The sequence below is a fragment of the Wyeomyia smithii genome, chromosome 3, assembly GCF_029784165.1.
Source record: "Wyeomyia smithii strain HCP4-BCI-WySm-NY-G18 chromosome 3, ASM2978416v1, whole genome shotgun sequence".
In the NCBI taxonomy this organism is placed as follows: domain Eukaryota; kingdom Metazoa; phylum Arthropoda; class Insecta; order Diptera; family Culicidae; genus Wyeomyia; species Wyeomyia smithii.
In genome coordinates this window covers 198,185,934-198,206,252 of record NC_073696.1, presented here as the reverse complement: position 1 = coordinate 198,206,252, position 20,319 = coordinate 198,185,934, and the positions used below count along the sequence as shown (strand labels likewise).

The 20,319-nt window shown below is 38.2% G+C and overlaps 1 protein-coding gene across 1 annotated transcript in view; it reads right to left on the bottom strand.

The window, feature by feature from the left end:
- Window positions 1–1,938: 1,938 nt before the first annotated feature.
- Window positions 1,939–20,319, bottom strand: part of LOC129731363 (uncharacterized) — a 243,023-nt gene continuing 224,642 nt past the window's right edge. Inside the window, exon 5 of the mRNA XM_055691270.1 lies at window positions 1,939–15,619. Within this exon, the coding sequence (XP_055547245.1) occupies window positions 15,363–15,619 (257 nt within the window). The 3' untranslated portion in view covers window positions 1,939–15,362. The remainder of the gene's footprint in view (window positions 15,620–20,319) is intronic.

Below are 20,319 nucleotides of genomic sequence, written 5' to 3'. Positions count from 1 at the left end.
AATGCATGGAATGAGGCTTTATTTCAGATATTTCTTAATCGAATCTTCCTAAGCAGTTTCAATCAAGGGTTCAGTTGTAGTAAATATTACTCCAGTTAAACTGAACGGGGCTGAAAAATAATAAAATTATGGCAATAAATTTTACATGTTTTTCAACAACATTTGGTTGTAATGAGGTGGTAAATATGACTACATTTTTACTCAAGTGATCAGTGTACTGCCGTCACATCCAAGTTTCTAAAATTGTTGGTGATTTCAGAGATTCGACATCGCTGTGCAAGCGAATCAGTGAATTGACGACCATTTCTCGTTGTTCATGTTAAGCCATCCGCTTCGCGTTCATCAGCTGTTGTGCTCCACACTCGCCGGCCGGTGTACGTGCCTAAGCTCAGCTAGGCAATGGCGCTAGCGAAAGACCCGTGCGAAAACAGCCGGCAAAACAGGTCGATCGCTCACGCGAAACGCTTCCGATGCAAAACAACTGACTGCCCCTGCGTCAGTATATAACCGTAGACGTTCGCCATGGGTTAGTTTTGGCGACGTCACTCATTTGCAAACGCGATGCCTCCGACTCTCTCACGCGCTTGCTTACACTTACTGTGGGGAGTCCGAACTGGCGCTGTGTTGATTTATTGCGAAACGTATCGCGAAAGTTCCGACCGGCAGCAGCAGGGAGCTCCGTGCGATCAAAGTTCGCTGCTCGTGCTGCCGGGTCTTCTTACAAAATTTTACACATAATCGGTAATCGAAACGAAAGGCAGCTGTTGTGGCATACTTTGCACGAGTTGATAGCACGCAAGGCCGTTCAAGGATCTATCAACATCGGTACTCGATGACGTCGTCGATCCGTATGGTAAACATAGTGTGTAAATGTATAATAATCACCGACCCGAACGAACGGTTATTAATCTAATTTGGGGAAGCACGTGAAACAATTTCGGATTTTCTCGCTCTGAATCGGCTTATCGTGTTGGTTTGTTGATTAGAAATGCTATTTTACTGACCTCGTAACTGGGAGATTCTACACAAACCCGTCTATGAAGTGTGCAATACCCTCTTAAATGTTAGCGAAACTTTGGGGCGGGATAATGAAAACATAGAGAATTAATCTTTTGCAGAAAGATGCTCTGCTTTATGAAGAACCTTTTTGTGCGAAATATTTGCTTTAAAGTTCGAATTTTTGGTGGATTTCGAAAGCCTGTTTCGTATCATGATTGGAACAGCTTACTTCTGAAACTTCACTGCTTCACTTCACTGTGCTTGGTATAATGATAGATTTCATATTAAAAAAGGTACAATTAATGCAAAAAAAAATGTTAGAAAAACTTTTTCCTTGAGAGTGCAGGCAATTTTATTGTCTACCTTAAAACACTTGATCATGAATGGATCTAAAATAAAATGGCTGCTTCGATTATGATACATTTTTTGTATCAATCATGATTTACTCTGTTTCAATCATGATACAAATTTCATACGATAAGCATTGTGAAAATATGACATGAAAATCTATGTACCATGAAATAGTCTAAATTGATCCAATCATGATACATTACCTTACTTCTCTTGCATTAATGTTAAGCCGATTATTTGTATATGTATTTGTCAATTTAAACTATCGTTTTTTAATCCGACTTCTGTAGACCTGTAGAACTCCGCTATTCAAACTCACAAAGTTTCATTGGCATCTTAGAGTGCTGTCAACGACCTAAAGAATCGGCATGAGATTCGTCGATCAATCTTTTCCCATTATTTTTTCACACTTATCCTAAAAGGTGGCAGATGCATATGTCATCAAATTGAGTGAGAGATGATTTTTGTCGGTACACTAAAAAGAAAACTTGTGACTTGTCTTTATTACCCGAATGTGATACCATATTGTAGAATTGAAACAAGCGCTGCTACTGTTTTGAATATACTTATATTGTTTTTTTTCGTTTTGCATTCCATCATTATATGTATATATTTTTCTGAATAGTTGCATGTTACATTGCGTAATTCAATATAACTATTAATCGTAACATAGTACAGCATTCTCCTATATTACTAGTATAAACATTTGATTTTTTTTTGTGTTTGAATTTGTATGCCATACTATTTTCTCTCTGCAAAATTTCAGCATAGCGAATTTCAATCTTTTCCATAACATGACTCGCAGTATGCATCTGACTCATATGCTAATAATTCTGCAACACTTATCGGCGCTTGGTAGCTAAGTGACTGTTTTTGCTCCTAGCAAAATCTAATAAATTATTTTTGATATTTGTGTTTTTTTTTGTTGTGTATTTTATTCGTTACGGCACATCTGTAGAAACTAATGCGATTATAGATTCCTGGGTCCGCGCGGCGAGGAATTAGTGTTTAAATTATTATCTTGCCTTGTTTCGCTGAGTTTTCATTCGTTGATATAATCATTTATGGTAAATAATGGCTTTTCGGAGGGTTCGGTGATCTATTCGTAATTAGGTCTGTTGCAGTGCTTCTTTCGAGCAGCATTCGGCGTCATTCGCGTGGTTTTGTGTGTGACTTCTAAGGCATTTGTGCAGCAGTAGGTGAAAAGAAAAAAAGCAGTAGATTGGCAGGCAGCTGGTTCTGGGTAGTTGTTCGTTTCTGCCTAGTTCGGCACGACAGTGTGGTGAGTTCGAGAGGCGTGACTACAAGTGGTTTAAGTGTTCTTCTAATAGGAACAGACGTGAGATTAGAACGGGATGAAATCTACTACTCTTGTCGATTTTAATGTACTAATTTCTATTTAATTCTATCTGTAGGTATGGCACATGTTATGAACTAATAGAGCATTGTTTGCGGATCTGTTCTTTTTTCTTATTTTCTATTCGATGCTTACTGTCGAGAATTTTTTTGTCAACTATTTCTTCATGTTGGTTGTAGTTCAATTAATTTTCCTTCTTGATAAACAGTAAAGTTTGAATTTTGTCCCAATCGAAATATTAAAAATGTACTTTTTCGTAAGATATTTATGTAGAAACACTTTCCTCGGCAGTAGCTGCAGTATAAAAATCTGTCGGAAAGTGAGACAGCAGAAAAGTATTATTTAGTATTAGTTGGAGATTTCGCTTCTTGTTCTCTGTTCGGTTTCCATGATTCGGTTTCACCGTTTGTCTCGGCAGTGCAAATATATAATATTCATAAGAAAAGAAAAACTAAATAAGTTATCAATGACTAGATTGAATTTGATTTTTTTGTTTTTTTTTCACTTCAATGCATGGATCGATAAAATACACTGGAGGCAGTTTATTTCGTTTGCGTTCGTTTTTCGTTTTTGACCAGTTTTGATAAAAATCTTGAGATTGTGTGAATTTTCGCTAAATACCTGACTGACTTTGACTCTAAGGTTGCCTACATGACTTAGAATAAATATGTATTTATTGTCACTGCGCCATGTATGATTTTTCTCGAGTTAAATTCAATTTCGTGGCGCAGCTCATGAAGAAGTATACTAAAAACTGCCTTCTGCAGCCCGTATTTATGTCACATGCAAACTTGCTTTCAGTGCACAGTTTCTACGTTAATGTCGACTATATATCAGTGCCAACAAGTTTTTTACCTCCTTCTACTGATTCTATCCCTAATTTTTTTCTGATATATTTATAAAATATAATACATTGCTGGTATCTTATGAGATAGAATGATTATTGTTCACTGTTCTATCTTCTGCTTTTATAGCCACTTATTTTAGTAAGTTTTTTTATACAAATAATTTACTATTAAGACAGTCCTGTGCTGTTGTGATAAAAAATTGTATTGCTTCGAGTATTTCCTTAATAACTTGGTATGGATTTTACGTTTTGCATGTCTGTCTGCGTTGCACGTTTGTCATACGAGTGTGTGTGCTGCATTTATCAGTCTTTCCATTTTTAAACGATATTGCGTCTTTTGTCGATTAAAAGCCTTTTTTCTAAGCTGCATTTTGGAGTGGAAGCTGATAGTTATGGCCTTTCTTACGGTTTGTCAGGGCACCTGGTGCAAAGATTTCCATCTTGAATTGTTTTAATTTGCGGAAAATTGTAATGAATTGAATTTTGGAATTGAATTGATTTAATCGTTCTCAAAGCAATGTTTATCAATAGAGTCTCACCAAGATCGAAGAAGTTGGTGGCACTGCTTGTTTGTTGGTATTTTTGGTTCAAAGCATAACACCAGATTAACGGTATTTACGAGTAGTTACTTTGTGCATCACTTGTATTGAAACGCTCTCGAAAATCGCAGAAACGATGATTAATGATAACGACATACGATTGTCAAAATGAATGTGGTAATGAATTACAAGCAGTCAATTTACATACAAACGATGTTGCAATACAGCGAAGAAACTCAAACGAACCAAATTATGCACTGAATGCATAAAAACTAAATTATTTTCTCCGTAAAGTTTTTGAACAATCAATTTTTTATAATAATACAGGAATTTGTTAGTAAGTTGCACAAAAAAGGAAGTTAATTTCTTTTTACAAAATTGTTTCTGTTCAACTACACATTCTGGTGCTGACAAAAAGTCAGTTAATGTGTTTTAGTACACTTCAAAACTTCATTAACTATAGGCTTGACTGAACACTAAACAAAACAAAAATATTGTTGAAGATAAGCTTTGCAAAATAAATTTAGTCTGATTTGTGAAGTTGTTGAACAAAACCTTATCAAAAGGAATCCGGTCCAATATTAATGGCCCCTATTACAGAAGACGAGGCGAGCAACTCTCTTCGCCCGCAGTCATTGACGAGGAGAGCAAAATCGAATTCATCATATCAAGAAGAGAACTCTGGGAACTCTGCCTGAGGTTGAGCGACAGTTTTGGCAGCGAAGTCTTTTAAGTGCTGTCGATGCGAATGCAAGCCGAATGCACAGGCTAGACCTCCACATACGCACATTCTGTCTTCGCAGCACTTTCATAGCAAACTTCCATTTTTGATAGATGGAGGCCGCTGTTTGATTTGACGCTTGTCATTTGTATGGAACTAAGACAAGACCCGACAGCTGGCTTCTTATTTTTCTTTTCGTAACGGCCGTCATCCCCGTCGAAATTTTTTTGAACGTTCCATACCGCTGATGCCAGAATGATTATTTTTAACAACTTCTGCAGGTCAATGAAAATGAAACAAATTAAAATTGCAATACATAGGCGAATAATACTCAATTCTTATTTATTATTTTATGTTCAATAAAGCATACTTTTACTATCAAATTTTTTCTTCCTAAGTTTCTTGGTACCCAAATTTTTTCTTTCTAAGTTTTTTGGACTTCAACCGAAATAGTAAAAACCGAAATAGAAATAAAACGATTAATCAATGCATTTTTAAAGTTATAACAGTGAAATACATTACTCGGTAATATCATGTACCTTGCATACTTTTGCATCATGATTTATGAACAATTAAATTAGCTAAATAATGACTCTCCAGCATCACTGTTTTACAGTGAAAAGTAACCTCGTTGTATTTTCTACGTGACGATTGCGTTATCGAATTCAGCCAATCAGCAGCCGGTTCAAATTGGTTGAATGTAACGGTGACCAGCTGTTACGTCTTGTCTTAGGTATAGAATCGATCAAGAAATGCCGGTCTTCTTGATATGATGTTTTGGCAAAATGTTGTATTAGGGACAGCTGAGTGACAGACGCTACTTGACCATAATTCAGCCGACTCGCCATCTGCAATACCAAAATTGGTCGGACGAATAGCTTGCCGCTCGCCTCGTCTTCTGTAATAGGCCCCAATATTTCGGAGTGCAGAATCCGTGATGGTTTTGGGGGCATCGAAAAAGGCATCAAAGTCAATGCTGTTCATTATAAAACGATAGTTTTGGAGAAAATTGTTACCCTGAGCCTTCTAAAACTCTTCGGAGTTTACCACAATGTATTGCAGCAAGACGGTGAACCAGCACATACTGTGAACTTGGTTCAAAGCTGGTGTAGGAACAATTTGACGGTTTTCCTGGATAAAAATGAAAAATAGAAGAACCCAATGGACTTTTTTGTCTGGTCCACCATAATGTCGCTTAAAATGTCGCTTAAATAAAGCTTGCTGATAACAAGATCTTCAACTTGGAACAAGCTAATTGCTCACAAAATCTGGGATGGAATACCCATAGAATCCGTGTCTGCGACAGCTTTGAAAAGCGTTTGAAGTTGGTGAAGCTTACTAAAGTAAGGGTTATTTCAAAACATCTGCTGTAGGCTATAGGTGTAATGCGAAAGTTTGTCACATCTACCAATAGAAGCACGAAAATTGATTAAACATCAAAACTTTCTTTTCAAAATAACGAACATTAAATTTTGCCAATTATGCATAAACGGAAGAGAAAAGTATTTTTTTGCATTGCTAACAGCAATTTCATCGTTTTGTAACTGCCGAAAGTTATTTTAAAGATTGTGTCGTATATAAATTTTAATATTTTGAAATTTTTTTAATTGAAGATGCGTATACAAATTACATTGAAAATCAAATGAGACGTAATTCTACGTAAAAAGTTTCGAAAATTAGCTTATCTTCAATTTTACCGAAGCATATGTACATCAGTTTTATCAAATAAAACAACTAGGCTGTGAAAACCTTACTTTTTCGACTGAAAATCATCATATTCAAACTTATTTTATTCGATTTTAAGAAATAACTTATCTCCAATTTTTTTTATGATGAAGTACAAAAGTTGCTCTTTCAAATGAAACCAGAAGATATTTTTTCATCTGCCCCATTCAGAGATATCAACAGTTGAAAAGGGCGTATTTAAAAAAATAAAAGCTCAATAGCTTTTCACCCATAAAAGATATCGTTAAAGTATAGCCACCAAATCTTGCGTCTTTTAAAGCTCTAAAAGTCGTCTGAACATAATTTTACTGAGAAAATTGAATTGAACAAAGTAGAGCGAAAAAACCGTTTTTTAAGATCCACCCTAGGCAAATTTGCTCTAATTCAGTCAATTTAAGAGCTACAATAAAGTAGTCTTCAACAAAGCTGCTTAGAATCAAGTGATCTACAACTTTACTGAAAATAAAATATTAATTTTCCACTAATAAAAATTTTAGTTGGTTTATTTCGTTGGTTCTACGACCACCCTTATTTTCACCTCAGTTTAAATGTAGACCAAATTATAATAAGCAACTTCGCCATATAAAGTATGGCTCTAAAATCACAAAAATGTATCGAAAACTCCATTTCCGCCTAAATTGTCGTTCTGTACCACTGTGCAACGTATTTTACAACCAATTGTTCATAATATATTTTGTAGCGAAAATGAAGGCGTTTAACTTACAGGGTGCTCAATTAGTTCGAATACAACTTTTCATCGTTGTTTATGTGCGCACCACGTGCTTTCTGTGTATTGGTATTGGTGTCAGTTTGAGCCTCATGGTGAGTGATTCGGCGACATATTCCGTCGGTTGAAATCCCACGGGGTGAAGCGGGATTTCATCTCTACCACCATCCGTCGGTCCGGAAGACAGACTTGGCCAAGGACCTTGCGAGATCCGGGCGGCCGCGTTCGGTGAGGACGTCAGCAGCACCAAGTTGCGGGGAAGCGAGTTCGTCGGAAGAAGAACTGCTCGATCCGGGCTGCTTACACGATCATGGCAAAGGACCTGGGATACAAGTCTACAGGCTACAACGGAGAAGAGGCTGGACGGAGTCAAACTGATACTTTCGTGGCACGCAGGTCAGAAGTTCGTGTTTCCTGATGAGAAAATCTCTGTCAATGCCACAAAATGTCCACACAATGTCCAAAATGATCGGCTTTGGGTGTGAACGTTGGCCAGCATCCTCCTATCCCACACAAACATCCCGGTGTTCCAGAGCGCCACGCCGGTCATATCCAGGCGTGGGAAGCTCCCACTGATGTTAATCGAGACAAAAACGTGAAAAACAACACCGCGTACTATAAGATCGAGGTTCTTGAAAAAGTTGTGGCCTTCCGGACCTCCCCGCGAAGGAACATTGCGTCTTTCAACAGTATGGCGCACCGGCTCACACGGCGAATATCGTCCAAGTGTGGTGTCGGGAGAATTTGGCTGATTATCACGAAAAGACTTCGTGGCCTCCCACAGCTGCCACAGGACCTTAATCCCCTGGACTTTTATGTATAGTCGTACATACTGGCCAAGCAGAGCGAATTGACCAATTTGAAAAGCTTATTTCCATGATTTGGACGGGATGCCGACGGAGCAGGTGCATGAATCGTGAGATTTTTTGGAATACATCTCGAGCTAGTCATACAGTATTAAGAGATGGAGCTTTGGAACCGCGGGATGTTTGTGTGGGACGGGAAGCTGCTGACCAACGTCGGCGCCCATAGCTAATCTTCTTGGATATTATGCAGATGTTGCAAGGTAAAGAGATTCTCATCAGAAAACACGAACTCCTGACCTGCGTGCCGCAAACAACTTTACTACAACGTCGCAGTACTCTTTTATCGTGCGTGGTAAACAAACAACAAATGTCAGCAAGTCGACATCATCCGCGTCGGTTAGCCTGTATATGCAGCTAAATACCCTCCCTTATTCTATATAATAAAGATAAGTTGGAGTCCGCAAATCACGATTTAACTCAAGGACGAATCAGCGAATTGGTGTGGAAATTTGTATGTAAGGGCTTTCGGGGCCGAAAAAGGTTGTTCTACTGGTTTGAGTCTGTGGTCTCTGAAAGGGAGGGGTTCGAAACAAAAGAAGCACATATTAAAACCATATTTAAACCAATTTCTTGAAATTTGTCACATGATGATCGAGATTTTGACTAACAATTATCATGGTCTCAACTTTCAATCGCGACTTTTTCATCAATTCATGATAGGGTAAGTCCTTCCAGTGGTGCAGTACTGTCAGGAAGGCACAACACGTAGTCAGTAATATCAGAAAATCCTGGCTGCTTGGAAACTTATTTTCCATTTAGGAAAATTTCAATGCAAAGCTCTATTCCTGATTTTCTCAAGGAGTATCCGAAAACGGTACAAAATTGCAAAAAGACGGGACGGTTGAAAACAGTCGAAAAAACGGTACTGTCCCGTTCAAAACGGTACGTCTGGTCAGCCTAAATATAACCCAATATGAACATTCCCGGAACCACAGCGCTACCTAGAGGCCAGAAATTCATTATGCATGCCATATTGAAATCCAAAATGGCGACTCCTGGTCTTTGGAAAAGAGTCCAAGATTGTCAAAAAATGTCAATATTGATATTTCTGCAATCGGAAAGATGCACAAAAGTCTACAATCGACCCCGGAGAAGACAATGTGAACCTCCTACCACGGATTCAGATTAGCGGTGTCATTCTCCTTAGTATGTGGAAAGAGCGGAGAAAAAATTTACCGCGCACTTCTCTTTCAGTACGTGCCTGCGGGTAGCAATCCTTTCACCACATTGCTTCTTTCTGCACTCCAAAGTGTCTCTTACGCTTACGAACAGACAGACACACTTCCACTTCCACACTTACTCCACATCTGTGAGAAACAAAAGGGGTGAATCACGCTAAAGCGAATACGAAGAAGTACACCGCAGTGCACACTGGCGAGTTCGAATTAGACATAAGTAAATTCGACCGGCACGAAAAAGGCAGGCTATTTATCTCTCCCAATCTCTTTTCCTTTTCTGCCATGCTTAACAAACAAACTGTAAAAAGCACCACAGATAGCTCTGAGGTGTAATTATTGTGCGGAATGTCAATACGTATGAGAAAGTACACCATAGTTTACTATCTCTCAAGAGAAAGATTCCAGATTTCACCGCGGTGCTTTATGCAAGCTCGCCAGATACACATGGTCCGTCGTTCTCTTCTAGCATGTGCGATGATTTAGTCTTTAGTATGAGAGCAGTTGTTTTCGCAGTGAAAGATATTCTCCTGCACTCTAGAGATTTTCTGAGGAGTCAAAAAAGACAAGCCTGCTTGTGACTATCGAGAACGATATCAGCAGAGAAATTCGTCGAGGTTCTATGGCAAGAAATCGTGCCTCCTTCAGTTTCCGGACTCTGCGGCACAAAACATCATGGTCATCTTTAAGACTATCTACAAAACATAGACCAAACTGCAGCCCTCTAAGGCCCCGAAGCTTGGTCCATGCTCGTGGACGGCTAAAGCGCCCTTGTGATTTTCTTACGGAAGAAGTACAGGTAGAAGATGGTAGAGGCCACGAGTGCTATTATATTCAGCTATCAAATCCATTTCCGGAAACGTATTCTGGACCGCGAATCTATTTACTGACTATTTGACTGATTATGCAAAAAAATTGTTTGAGCGACTTGTCGTATACTACGATGAATTTTTATATCACAGTTTCCGTATCGATATTTTATCGATATCAGTGCTTGGTTTGTCAGTGACGCGGGCGTCACACTGAGATGCCAGGTCATTTTTTCAAAAGTCTTCACGGTCCGCAAAAAAATATTTTTACATGTCTTCCCGCCCGAAGCACCAGGTGAGAACGGCCCGAAGGCTGAAAAAATTACCGGCAAATCGAAAACTGTCGAGCAAAAAAAAAGGTCGCCACTAATGCAAAATGGGGGTCATTAACAAACATTTTCCAATCTTCACATATTTTCCAACGTCTTCTCTTTGTCTTCACAGAAAAGAATGTCTTCATTGTAGGTTAAATTACAGACGGTGTAATATAAACATATACGCAAAAAGTGAGGTCGAAAACTCCAAGTAAACCGTCAAATCGAGGCTCCACGTGTGCAAAGTAAACAAACTCAGGAGTGTTACTTTTCGTACAGAATGTGTATTGTAATTAGTATAATTGTTGTGAACCACGTGCAATTATCGTTTGAACGGAAAATGTGTTCGTTATGCTCGTATTATGAGTGATGCATTGAAAATTAAAAAAATATATAAACAAGCTTTGAAACTCAGTTATATATCCTTACAAAGTTTCGGAATTTCATTACACTTTCTAGTGCGTATGAAAAGTCATGCGAAATTAAATGTGGTTGCCAGAATTATTTGGAATAGAATATTAGCAAAGGGTTGCCATATTTCCTGCTTTTCTCTTTGCGTATCTCTTTATAACACAGTCTCTAGGGTAAATGTCTTCCATTTGAAGACATGTCTTTCAATCTGGCAACGCTGGTGGGAGCATTACCACCTTGGTTGAATTGACGGTTCCTAGTTCTAACACATACTTTTAAAAAAGAGATGGATATCTGTTCTCTGTTGTAGAAACATTGAAAAAAATAAAATCACTGTATGACAAAATGACGTTGGTAACATAACTTTAGCTAGTAAATCTTTTCCCATAAATCGTACGTTCGGCAATGTTTTGTCACCATATCAATGCTTTATGTACAGATCTGATTGCTGAAATTCGTCCTAAAGCTATACAAACGATTTTGGGAGCTTCGAACTGAAAGTTTTACACGCAGGCGCATACGCCAGTTTGCAAGATTACGGCAGTGCTTCCAGCTAATATGTCGTAAAAATTTTCAAGAAACGTCGTTACAGTTAGAATTGATTCGGGAAAGAATAGCATGAAACCATATTTTCATTTTTTAATACATTCGCAAAGAGTATTCAAACTTATTGAGCACCCTGTGGTATTGCCAAGGAGTTGACGGAAACTGTTCCGCAGCAGCTTTACCGAAGTCGATGGAATTCTTATGGAAATCATCGTGTTCACTTCTAAAATTTTTTAGCAACTCAAAAGCAGGAATTTTCGACACATTAGAAAAAATGGCCAGAGGAAACTACACTTTAACAGAAAATAAGCAAACTGATACTCTCGACCTGGTGTGCGAAAATTTTGTTGATCGATGGGCAAAATAATGGCATAACACTCTCGTTATGTGTTTTTACATGTTTTTTGTATTTTTTGCGTACGAAACATTCTTTTCCTTATTAGGTGTGTGCATTTGTGAAAACATTTGTGATGGAGTAATAATACTTTTACGAAATGTTTGTCATATTAAAATACTTAAAATCACGTTTCTCTCGACTGTTTTTCCGACATAGGACTGTTTGAAAAATATATTTGGCAACATGTCGTCTGTTTGTTTTGGTTTTTTCGTTTTTCAGAATTGGAATGTTTTGTCCCAACAAAACTCGAGAAAAAGGAAAAAACCTTTATGAATAATTCGTTATATAAAATTAGACAGTAGTAAATCCCTTATGCTACATGCGGTAGTACAGAATAAAATCAAACTAACAAGACGCATTTCGCGTCAACTTGATTGAGGGGCTAGCAGTTCCCCCTCAGAATTCAATGAAATTTTGAGGATCTCCAGGCCTTACTACCCCAATTAACTTGGTATACTTTTTATTTTAATTTTTCTGGACTAACATAACAATGAAAGTTAGAGAAAAGTTGTCAAGAGATGGCTTTCACAGAATTATCAAGTATTTCTTTTGAAAACATTGAAAAAAAAATACTTGAGATCTTGCACTGAAAAAAATTCATTTAAAAATTATTTAAAAAAAATTGCTCATCTCAGACCTTTTTCAAAATAAGTTTCTTAAATAGACAATTTAGTTGTCTGAAACTGTTCTGAACTAATCAAAGTGGGCACTATCAGGGATGAAAAGTCCGGCAGGTTAGAACATGAGATTTTTCGGATCGGATTCGGATTCAAGATACACAGGCTCACTAAAAGTGGATAAGAATATACGTGAAATCACAAAAAAAGAAAATCCAAATTCAATTTTTTTTGTAAGAGTAGAGAAGCCAGCAAGCACCAAAAAAGTATTACAATAGGAGTACGATTGTATAGCGAATATTTCATAACTGAATCGCTTGTTGTATTTTATTCTGGTTGTTCGCTAGCGATTTTAAAATTGCGCATCGTTTTGATCACAAGCTAGTTATGGCCAAAACCGGCCATTGAAGGTTAATGTTTTTTGTTCATTATAACAGTTTTTTTTTTTGCAGAAGCGAGTGTTGTAATTGCTTCCGCGTTGAAATTTCATATCTTTGTTCTATGTTTGATTAAAATTCTATTCACAAGAATGCAAAAAAAAACTTGCTCGTATTATGTTTATTTAATTGGTTATATACCTTTTTAGTTTTCAAAAAATCAAAATAAAATTTTTGGATTATCTTAAAGTACAACATCTTGAGAACATTTTTACAAATTTTCATAAAGATCTGAGCAATAGGGAGAAAGTTAGAGCAATTTGCAGCGCGCCTCGCCACGGGCCCATAAGCTAAACTTGAAACTTTATACGCGTTTATCTCGGAATGGTGTTTCTCAAAAAATGGCTTTGCCGTGTTCACGATTGCGGTGAAACTACTGAACCGATTTTCTTAATCTTTCTTTTTAAATGTTCGTTATTAAATTCCTCGGTCGTTGAAAGATTTATTTTTGATACACGTAGTTGACATTTGCCGGATAAAAATATTTTAATATAATTTTCCGCGTTTAAAACATGTTTTTTTCTCGGGTAAAACGTTTCCGTTTGCACTGAAAATAAAATACTTAGAAAATCGATCGTTCAGATACCCGGCACAATTCTAAACTAATGAAATAATTTGAGTTTATTGATTTCAGTTGATCTGCTGTGTCGCTATCGTGAACACCGCAAACCTCTGGCATAAGTAAGCGTTTCAGAAAAAAGGCCATTACTCCCCAAATGATTGGTATTTCTTACGAACAAACGTGCTTTGTTGTTGTTGGATAACTAAACATTTAGAAAATTACTACTTTTATGCAATGAAAAGGTGCTAAATGTTTAAAATAAACTCTGAACTTTGCTCTTTTTTCTCGAGCAAAAAGGTATATAACCCCTTAAGAGAATCACATGAGGCGATGTCTCGTTCACAAAAAGCAACATAATTTGACCTTGTCATAATTCACCGAAAATGTCAGTATTTGTTTTGTTTGTAATACATCATCGCACGATAACGTCATCAATCGGATTTTGACAGCTCGGAAGGCTTAAATTTTTTTTCGATGCCATCAAAACTAGATTTTATTTTCTTATACATTTCGGGATTGAGCTACTGCAATCTCAAAATGTGTTCGTTTTTAATTGGCTTTTTATGCTCGTCATAATGGAATAGTTCACAATCTTAGTATGAATAAACAAAAAATTGATTTTCTGCTTCAAAATTCTTGTAAACAAGCTCCCTGAACTGTCAAAAAAGGGAGATATGGTCGCTCCGTGCACAGACTAACAGACGTAATACTAGAAGGTTACATTAATCACCACAAAAACTTTAAATTCCAATAAATTTAAGCTGGAAAATATCCAGCCATCGGACGAAACAGATACAGATGATGATAATAACTTCAGCTGGAACAGCTGAAAGTGACAAAAAATTTCGACTGTGCAATTACTTCGGTTAAATATGGCCGATGTCTCCTAGAGTGGTGGTACGCAATCAATTGTATCTGACGCATTCAAAAAAGTTAACTCGAAGTAACATTTGGTTGCCATTTAAAAGTATTTTAACCGGATATACTGAAAAATATGTCATATAAACTGTTTTCAAGGTCAGCAAAAATTAAAGTCAGGTTTTAGCAAGATGGAATTTTTGGTACTATAAATAAAGTGCTCGTGAGAAGAGAATCGAAAATTTTGCCAAAATTTCAATTCCGCTAAAAAACCGTTCCACCTGGTGCAGACTAACCATTTGAAACGTATTTGATACCGCATATTATCGATCTTGAACCTACCTTTCCACCAGGATGAGTATTTACCATTGTGATTGTTCTTCAAACTATTCGAATCTGTTCGTATTGGTATTTCTTGTTTGTTTCTTGTGCGTAATCGAACTCGCATCGATCCCTAGAAGCTGCAGCGGACTGACCTAAATAATAAATTAAACAACCTTCGCATCATTTTACATTAACTAAAATACTTTCCATTCAATTGATAAATAAGGTCTAGTATGTACAACGAGAATATATGGCTCTTTCCTAACGAATTACTGTACAACACAGAACGCGGTGTAGTTTGTATTAAATAGTCTTAATCGCTAGTAATATCGTCATGGAAATACTAATTTCGAAAACCGTCTCTGTGCCGCAGTGCGGCACTGTTTAGTTTGAATCAGAAAACCAAAAAGTGTGAGATTTTTTTCCTATTTTCGCTGACTCTCGGGGTCATCCAATTCCAAACATTCATCTCATCCAAACATTCCACTTAACAAACACACGACAATAAGTACATATTCTAAGAGCGACACTGTCAACAAACGAAACATTTTTACCTGAGCTGATTGCATTGCTTACAGTAATCTGGTTGTTATTAGAGGGAACCTTTACTTCACTGGTCAATAATTGTCTTTTTTGTGTGTTTGTGATTGTTCATAGTCACTAGTGTGACTTTTAAAAGTAATCAGTCTATCAAAATTTCGAATGATATACCGCCGTAATCACACCCTGTGTGGTGGATGGAAGGGGGGCTTGTGTATGGAGTGGGAGGCTTGCGATCGATCATAGATATAGCAGATGAGTAGCGCTGGCTGTGGTAGCGCCGGAAGCGATGAGTAACGCGCAAAGGCTGAGTAAGCTGTACGTTACGTGGAATCGGCCGCTAGAGCAAGCGTGACCAGCTAAAACTGGAACAGTAGTAGCAGCAGCGGTAGCCGCAGCACCAGCAACTGAAGGAGAGCTGGGAGTTGCGCAGTTACTGATCCCGGGCTGCTGCTCGTGCCAGGGAGAAGCGGTTGGATTTACTAGTGGAAGGAACCCTGCAAGTGAAGAAAGAAGAGCAAAGAGATCCCCACACCGTGCGCAGGCCAAGGGTGGGGGGAGCAAAAGGACACAGTGGTCTATAAGTGAGGTGGCTTATGGTGCTAACGCAGCTATCAAGCAGCGGATGCAGGAAGCTCAGGAACCCGCTTTCGGATGCTAAAAACCGGGTTTAGAGGTTCCTGGTTTGGTTGTGCAAAAGAGAGCACACATGCTATTAGGTACACACACAGCAACAGGATGCAGTATTAAATACGAAATGCAAAGGAGAATGAACAAACGCATGAATAGATTAGGTATTGAATAAAACGCAGTTCCAAGTTACATGAGGAGGATGCAGGAAGGAGTTGTTACTAGGGCTGAAGAACAGCCACGAAGTCATGCATTAATGAGATTAGTTTGAGTAGAAACAGTAATGCTGAAACTTAGAAGTGTAGACGAATCGTTCAAGAATAACTGTTATATTATAACCACAATGACGTGCGCCATAATATGCTAATTATCCTTTTTAGTAAAAAAAAACATACAATATAGATAGTATGATTTTACCCGAATGTATGAATTTGGTCTAGGCAACAATTTTACTAGAATAAGTGTGGATGGTGAAATTAAATATGCGTATTTGAGACAACTGTGAAAATTGTATACTAAGACGGAAATTTGATCACTATGCTAAGCAAAGCTTTCGTGCTACATTCTGCTGTCAGAAGTTGACCTTCTCTCATACTTAAGGCATAAGAGTTAGAGCATGGCATTATTCGACAAACTTGTAGTACTACTTAGGGACTACAAGTTTGTCATACATCATTTCTAAAAATTGTACTTGTGGAGCGAGCTATTCGCAAGCGTCGAAAAACACCCCAAAATTAAAAATGCAACCTTGTTTGAAACTGCTCTGGTCGATGTCATTCAATCAAGCGCGACAATAAGCGCGATACAAGTACAACAGGATATATTGTGCATGATCGCTGTATGCTGCAAACAAAGATTAAGGTGTTGCCCAATATTTTAAGGTCAGAACAAACTTCACTCCAAATCCAAACACCTTAACGAGAAAGCCTGAGAGAAATAAAATTACTCAATGCACAAATGATAAAATTACTTTTGACGAAATAACTGAACTGCTCCAGTATTTGTACCATTCGTAAAAAATTCAAAACATGGCTATTTCGGGAAATCATGAAATAATGAATATCGTTTTCGATATTGTTAGTAAATGAAAGAGGCAATGTTTATATTGAAGAAATAAAGAGCTAGATGTTACGCAAAAATCTAGATTGTTGACCCTTTCTCCCCAACAATAAATGTTTTCTTCTAAAACTACGTAATGCTGAACATCCTCCACCCAAATTTTTTCAATGTTGACAAACAAAATACACAACAGTTCATTTTGGGCCTCAAATGGGGAGTTGACGACTTGGAAGGAGCGTCAAACTTAGCTCAGGCCCTCAGAGGTTCCTACCCCATAGCTCCACAAGTCATATTAATACAAAATAAGATTATTTCGTCCCTAGATGAGTAGTGTCCCTGGCGTCGCTGGATTTTACAGGTTATGTGTAATGCTGATCTGCAGGGGACTTACTGAACGGAATCGTCGAGCCTTTATTAGATGATTTACTATTCAGAAGTATCAGACGGGTGAAAATCCGAAAATCATATGAAATACTCGATGCACTGATATTTTGACGTAAAATGATATGATTCGCTATATTTGTCGATAATTTGTAGCATGAATTCAAGCACATATGGGAGAGAAAATCATCCATGGCAGCCCCATTGAGGAAATCATATGCAAACATAAACTGTTTTACGATTCAATTTACCATCGTTTCATTTTCGTTTCGTTTTTCTGCTCATCAATAATCTTTCCAAAAGTTAATCATGCTATTTTTAACAGTTGAGTGTATATCTTCTTTCTGAAAAGAATACTTTTCCTTATTTGTTTTAAGGGCGTAAGCAAAGGATGATTAGTACTAAAATGAAGTAAAACAGTTACGGGGATAAAGTCAAGCAATAATAATACATTTATGTACGAGCAATTTGGTTCAGTGTAGTCTGCTTTATCTTTTGGCAGATGTTGCCCACAGAAAATCTCAAAAAAGAGGTCATGTTATTGGATCATGTTTCTCAAAGCTCTGATCACCACGGCAGTGCGGCTCAAAACAGCGTCTAATCTCCATGTTAGTAGCGGCTGCCTAACGTCCTGGTGTCAGCGTGGGACTCAGAGCTGACACAATGGTCCCCCAGGGGGACACAGAAGAACAGCTAACTGAACTTTTACTCTTTGTTACTGTTTGGTTTTAATGCCACCTAAACAAACATTTAAAACAAAAATTAATTATTCTGGTTGCAGTGGACTTTGCGTATAACACACCACACACGAAAATATTTTCAACCAGAAACTGATTTCATAGTGAAGAAGAAGTGTTTCGTCGTCTGTCACCTTTGTAGGAGGTTCGTGGGCCAGTACCAAGCGGGCTTCATGAAAGATCATGGGACAGATCTTACAGAAATTTTGCGAGTACAACGTGCCCACACATCACATCTTCATCGATTTCACGATTGCCTATGATACAGTCGACCACGAACAGCTATTGCAGATCAGCACAACAACGGCTATCCGGAAAAAAAGAGACACGACTGACCAAGGCCACCATGGCGCAAGTGATGTGCTACGTGCGTGTTTTGGGGATACTCTAAAGCCCTCTCGAATCGCGCAGGGGGTTAAGACAAGGTTATGGACTTTTCTGTTTGCTGTTTATCGCCAACATCGCCTTTGTTGGTGTGATCCGGAAGCTAGGCATCAACACGAGGGGCACGATTTTCACAAGGTCTGCTCAGCTTCTGAGCTTCCCGGATGACTGTGACATCACAACACGTAACTTTGCGACGGCGGAAGAAACTTACGCCCGACCAAAAGCCGAAACCGGACGAATCGGACGGTAAATAATGCGTCGAAAACTAAATACATGCGAGCGAGAGGCTCCAAGGAGAACAATATCAGCCTCCCGACTCAAGTCTCTGTAACCGACGATGAGCTTGAGGTGGTCGACGAGTTCGTGTATTTGGGGTCACTAGTGACCACCGACAATAACACCAGCAAAGAGATTCAGAGACGCATCCAGGTTGGAAATCGTACCTAAAAGCCGTTTCGGGAGACACTTCGAGCGAATCGAGTGCGATGTTGCATAAAGTTGACGCCGTATTAAATTCTGATTAGACCGGTAGTCCCCTACGGAATCGATATAACAACGCTTCTTGCGGAGGATCTAACGCTTTGAAGTTTTAGACGAAAAGTGATGCGGACTATCTACGGTGGAGTATAGACGGATGACGGAGAATGGTGACGGCGTATGAACCACGAACTGCACGCGCTGCTTGCAGAGACACTGCAGGCACCAGAACTAGGGGGTCGCAGCGTGCACGATAGCTCGACCAGATCGAAGGAGACTTGCGGGTGACGAGACGCCTGGTGAACTGGCGAAACACAGCCCACAACATGGCTCCACAGCCACAACATGGCGACAACTTCTTGATACAGCATCAGCCACCACGGCTCTAGTCTGATTGGTAAGGTAAGGTTTTTAACACAATTTTATTTGGGTTGCAGTCGTGGAGGTTTCAGTATAAAAAGGAAAGCCTTGGTGCTTTGGAAGTTGCAGTATAGAAAATCTAAAAGGAGTTTGAATGGAAGGCCAAGTATTAGCATGCAGATTATGCTTTACCTATTGTTAATTCTAAGACGATTCCAGATAATTAGTCACAACCATTGCCGATGCAAATCTTTTTCACTAGCGAAATTCTTCGAAAATTACAACCAATTTTTTTCAACTTTCGATGCCAATGAAGGCAGCACCCTTTCAGATACACTTCCCAATTTATGCACCCAATGTCAAATGAATGATCCATCCTAATGAAATATAATGTATTTGGTGCTCGACGTTTCATGCATTTTCAAGCCATCTGGCATAATTTTTTTTTCGAAAACCGAAAACACTGGTCGACAAAAGCGAAAAAAAGTGCTACTCTAAAGCTCGAAATAGCTGCCCTAGAAGAGTATAGCTTTTTAACCATTCCTGTGAATTCTGGTGCTCCTAGCCATTACCAAAACGCGTCAATTTACGTGAGAGGTCACATAGTAACTCCCCGCCAGGTTCGGCGCTTAAACGTTATGTTTACGAAAAAAACTCAAGGAGTTTGTAGATTGATACATCTATTTATCAGTGTGATGCACAAATTGTTTTCTAAAGTCACTGGTTATTATTTTACACAATGTTTTTTTCTCTTGACTTCTCCATGATCGGACCGGTTGCATTGTTTAGGTAATCTTTTGATGGTTTTATATAAAAAATTTGATTAAAAAAATGAACTTTTTTGGATAGGTATCGGCTCTATTATCGTCAGGTTTTACCTATGATCGTCAGGGGATAAATGATGCCCAAGATCGGTAATTTCTTGCATGATGGTTCTTCAGAGTACCTCTCGGCAAAATATTAGTTCTCTATCACTTCATTAACCCCCCAGACGATAATAGGTAAAACCTGACGAGAATAGAGCCGATACCCTAATAAATTTTAGTTTTAATTTTAACTTTTTTCCACAAAAAACATTTTTTTTTCTAGAGTGTATATTTTTTTCAGAAAAACAAAATTACAATGATTCATCTATTCATCAGTGTGATGCACAAATTGTTTTCTAA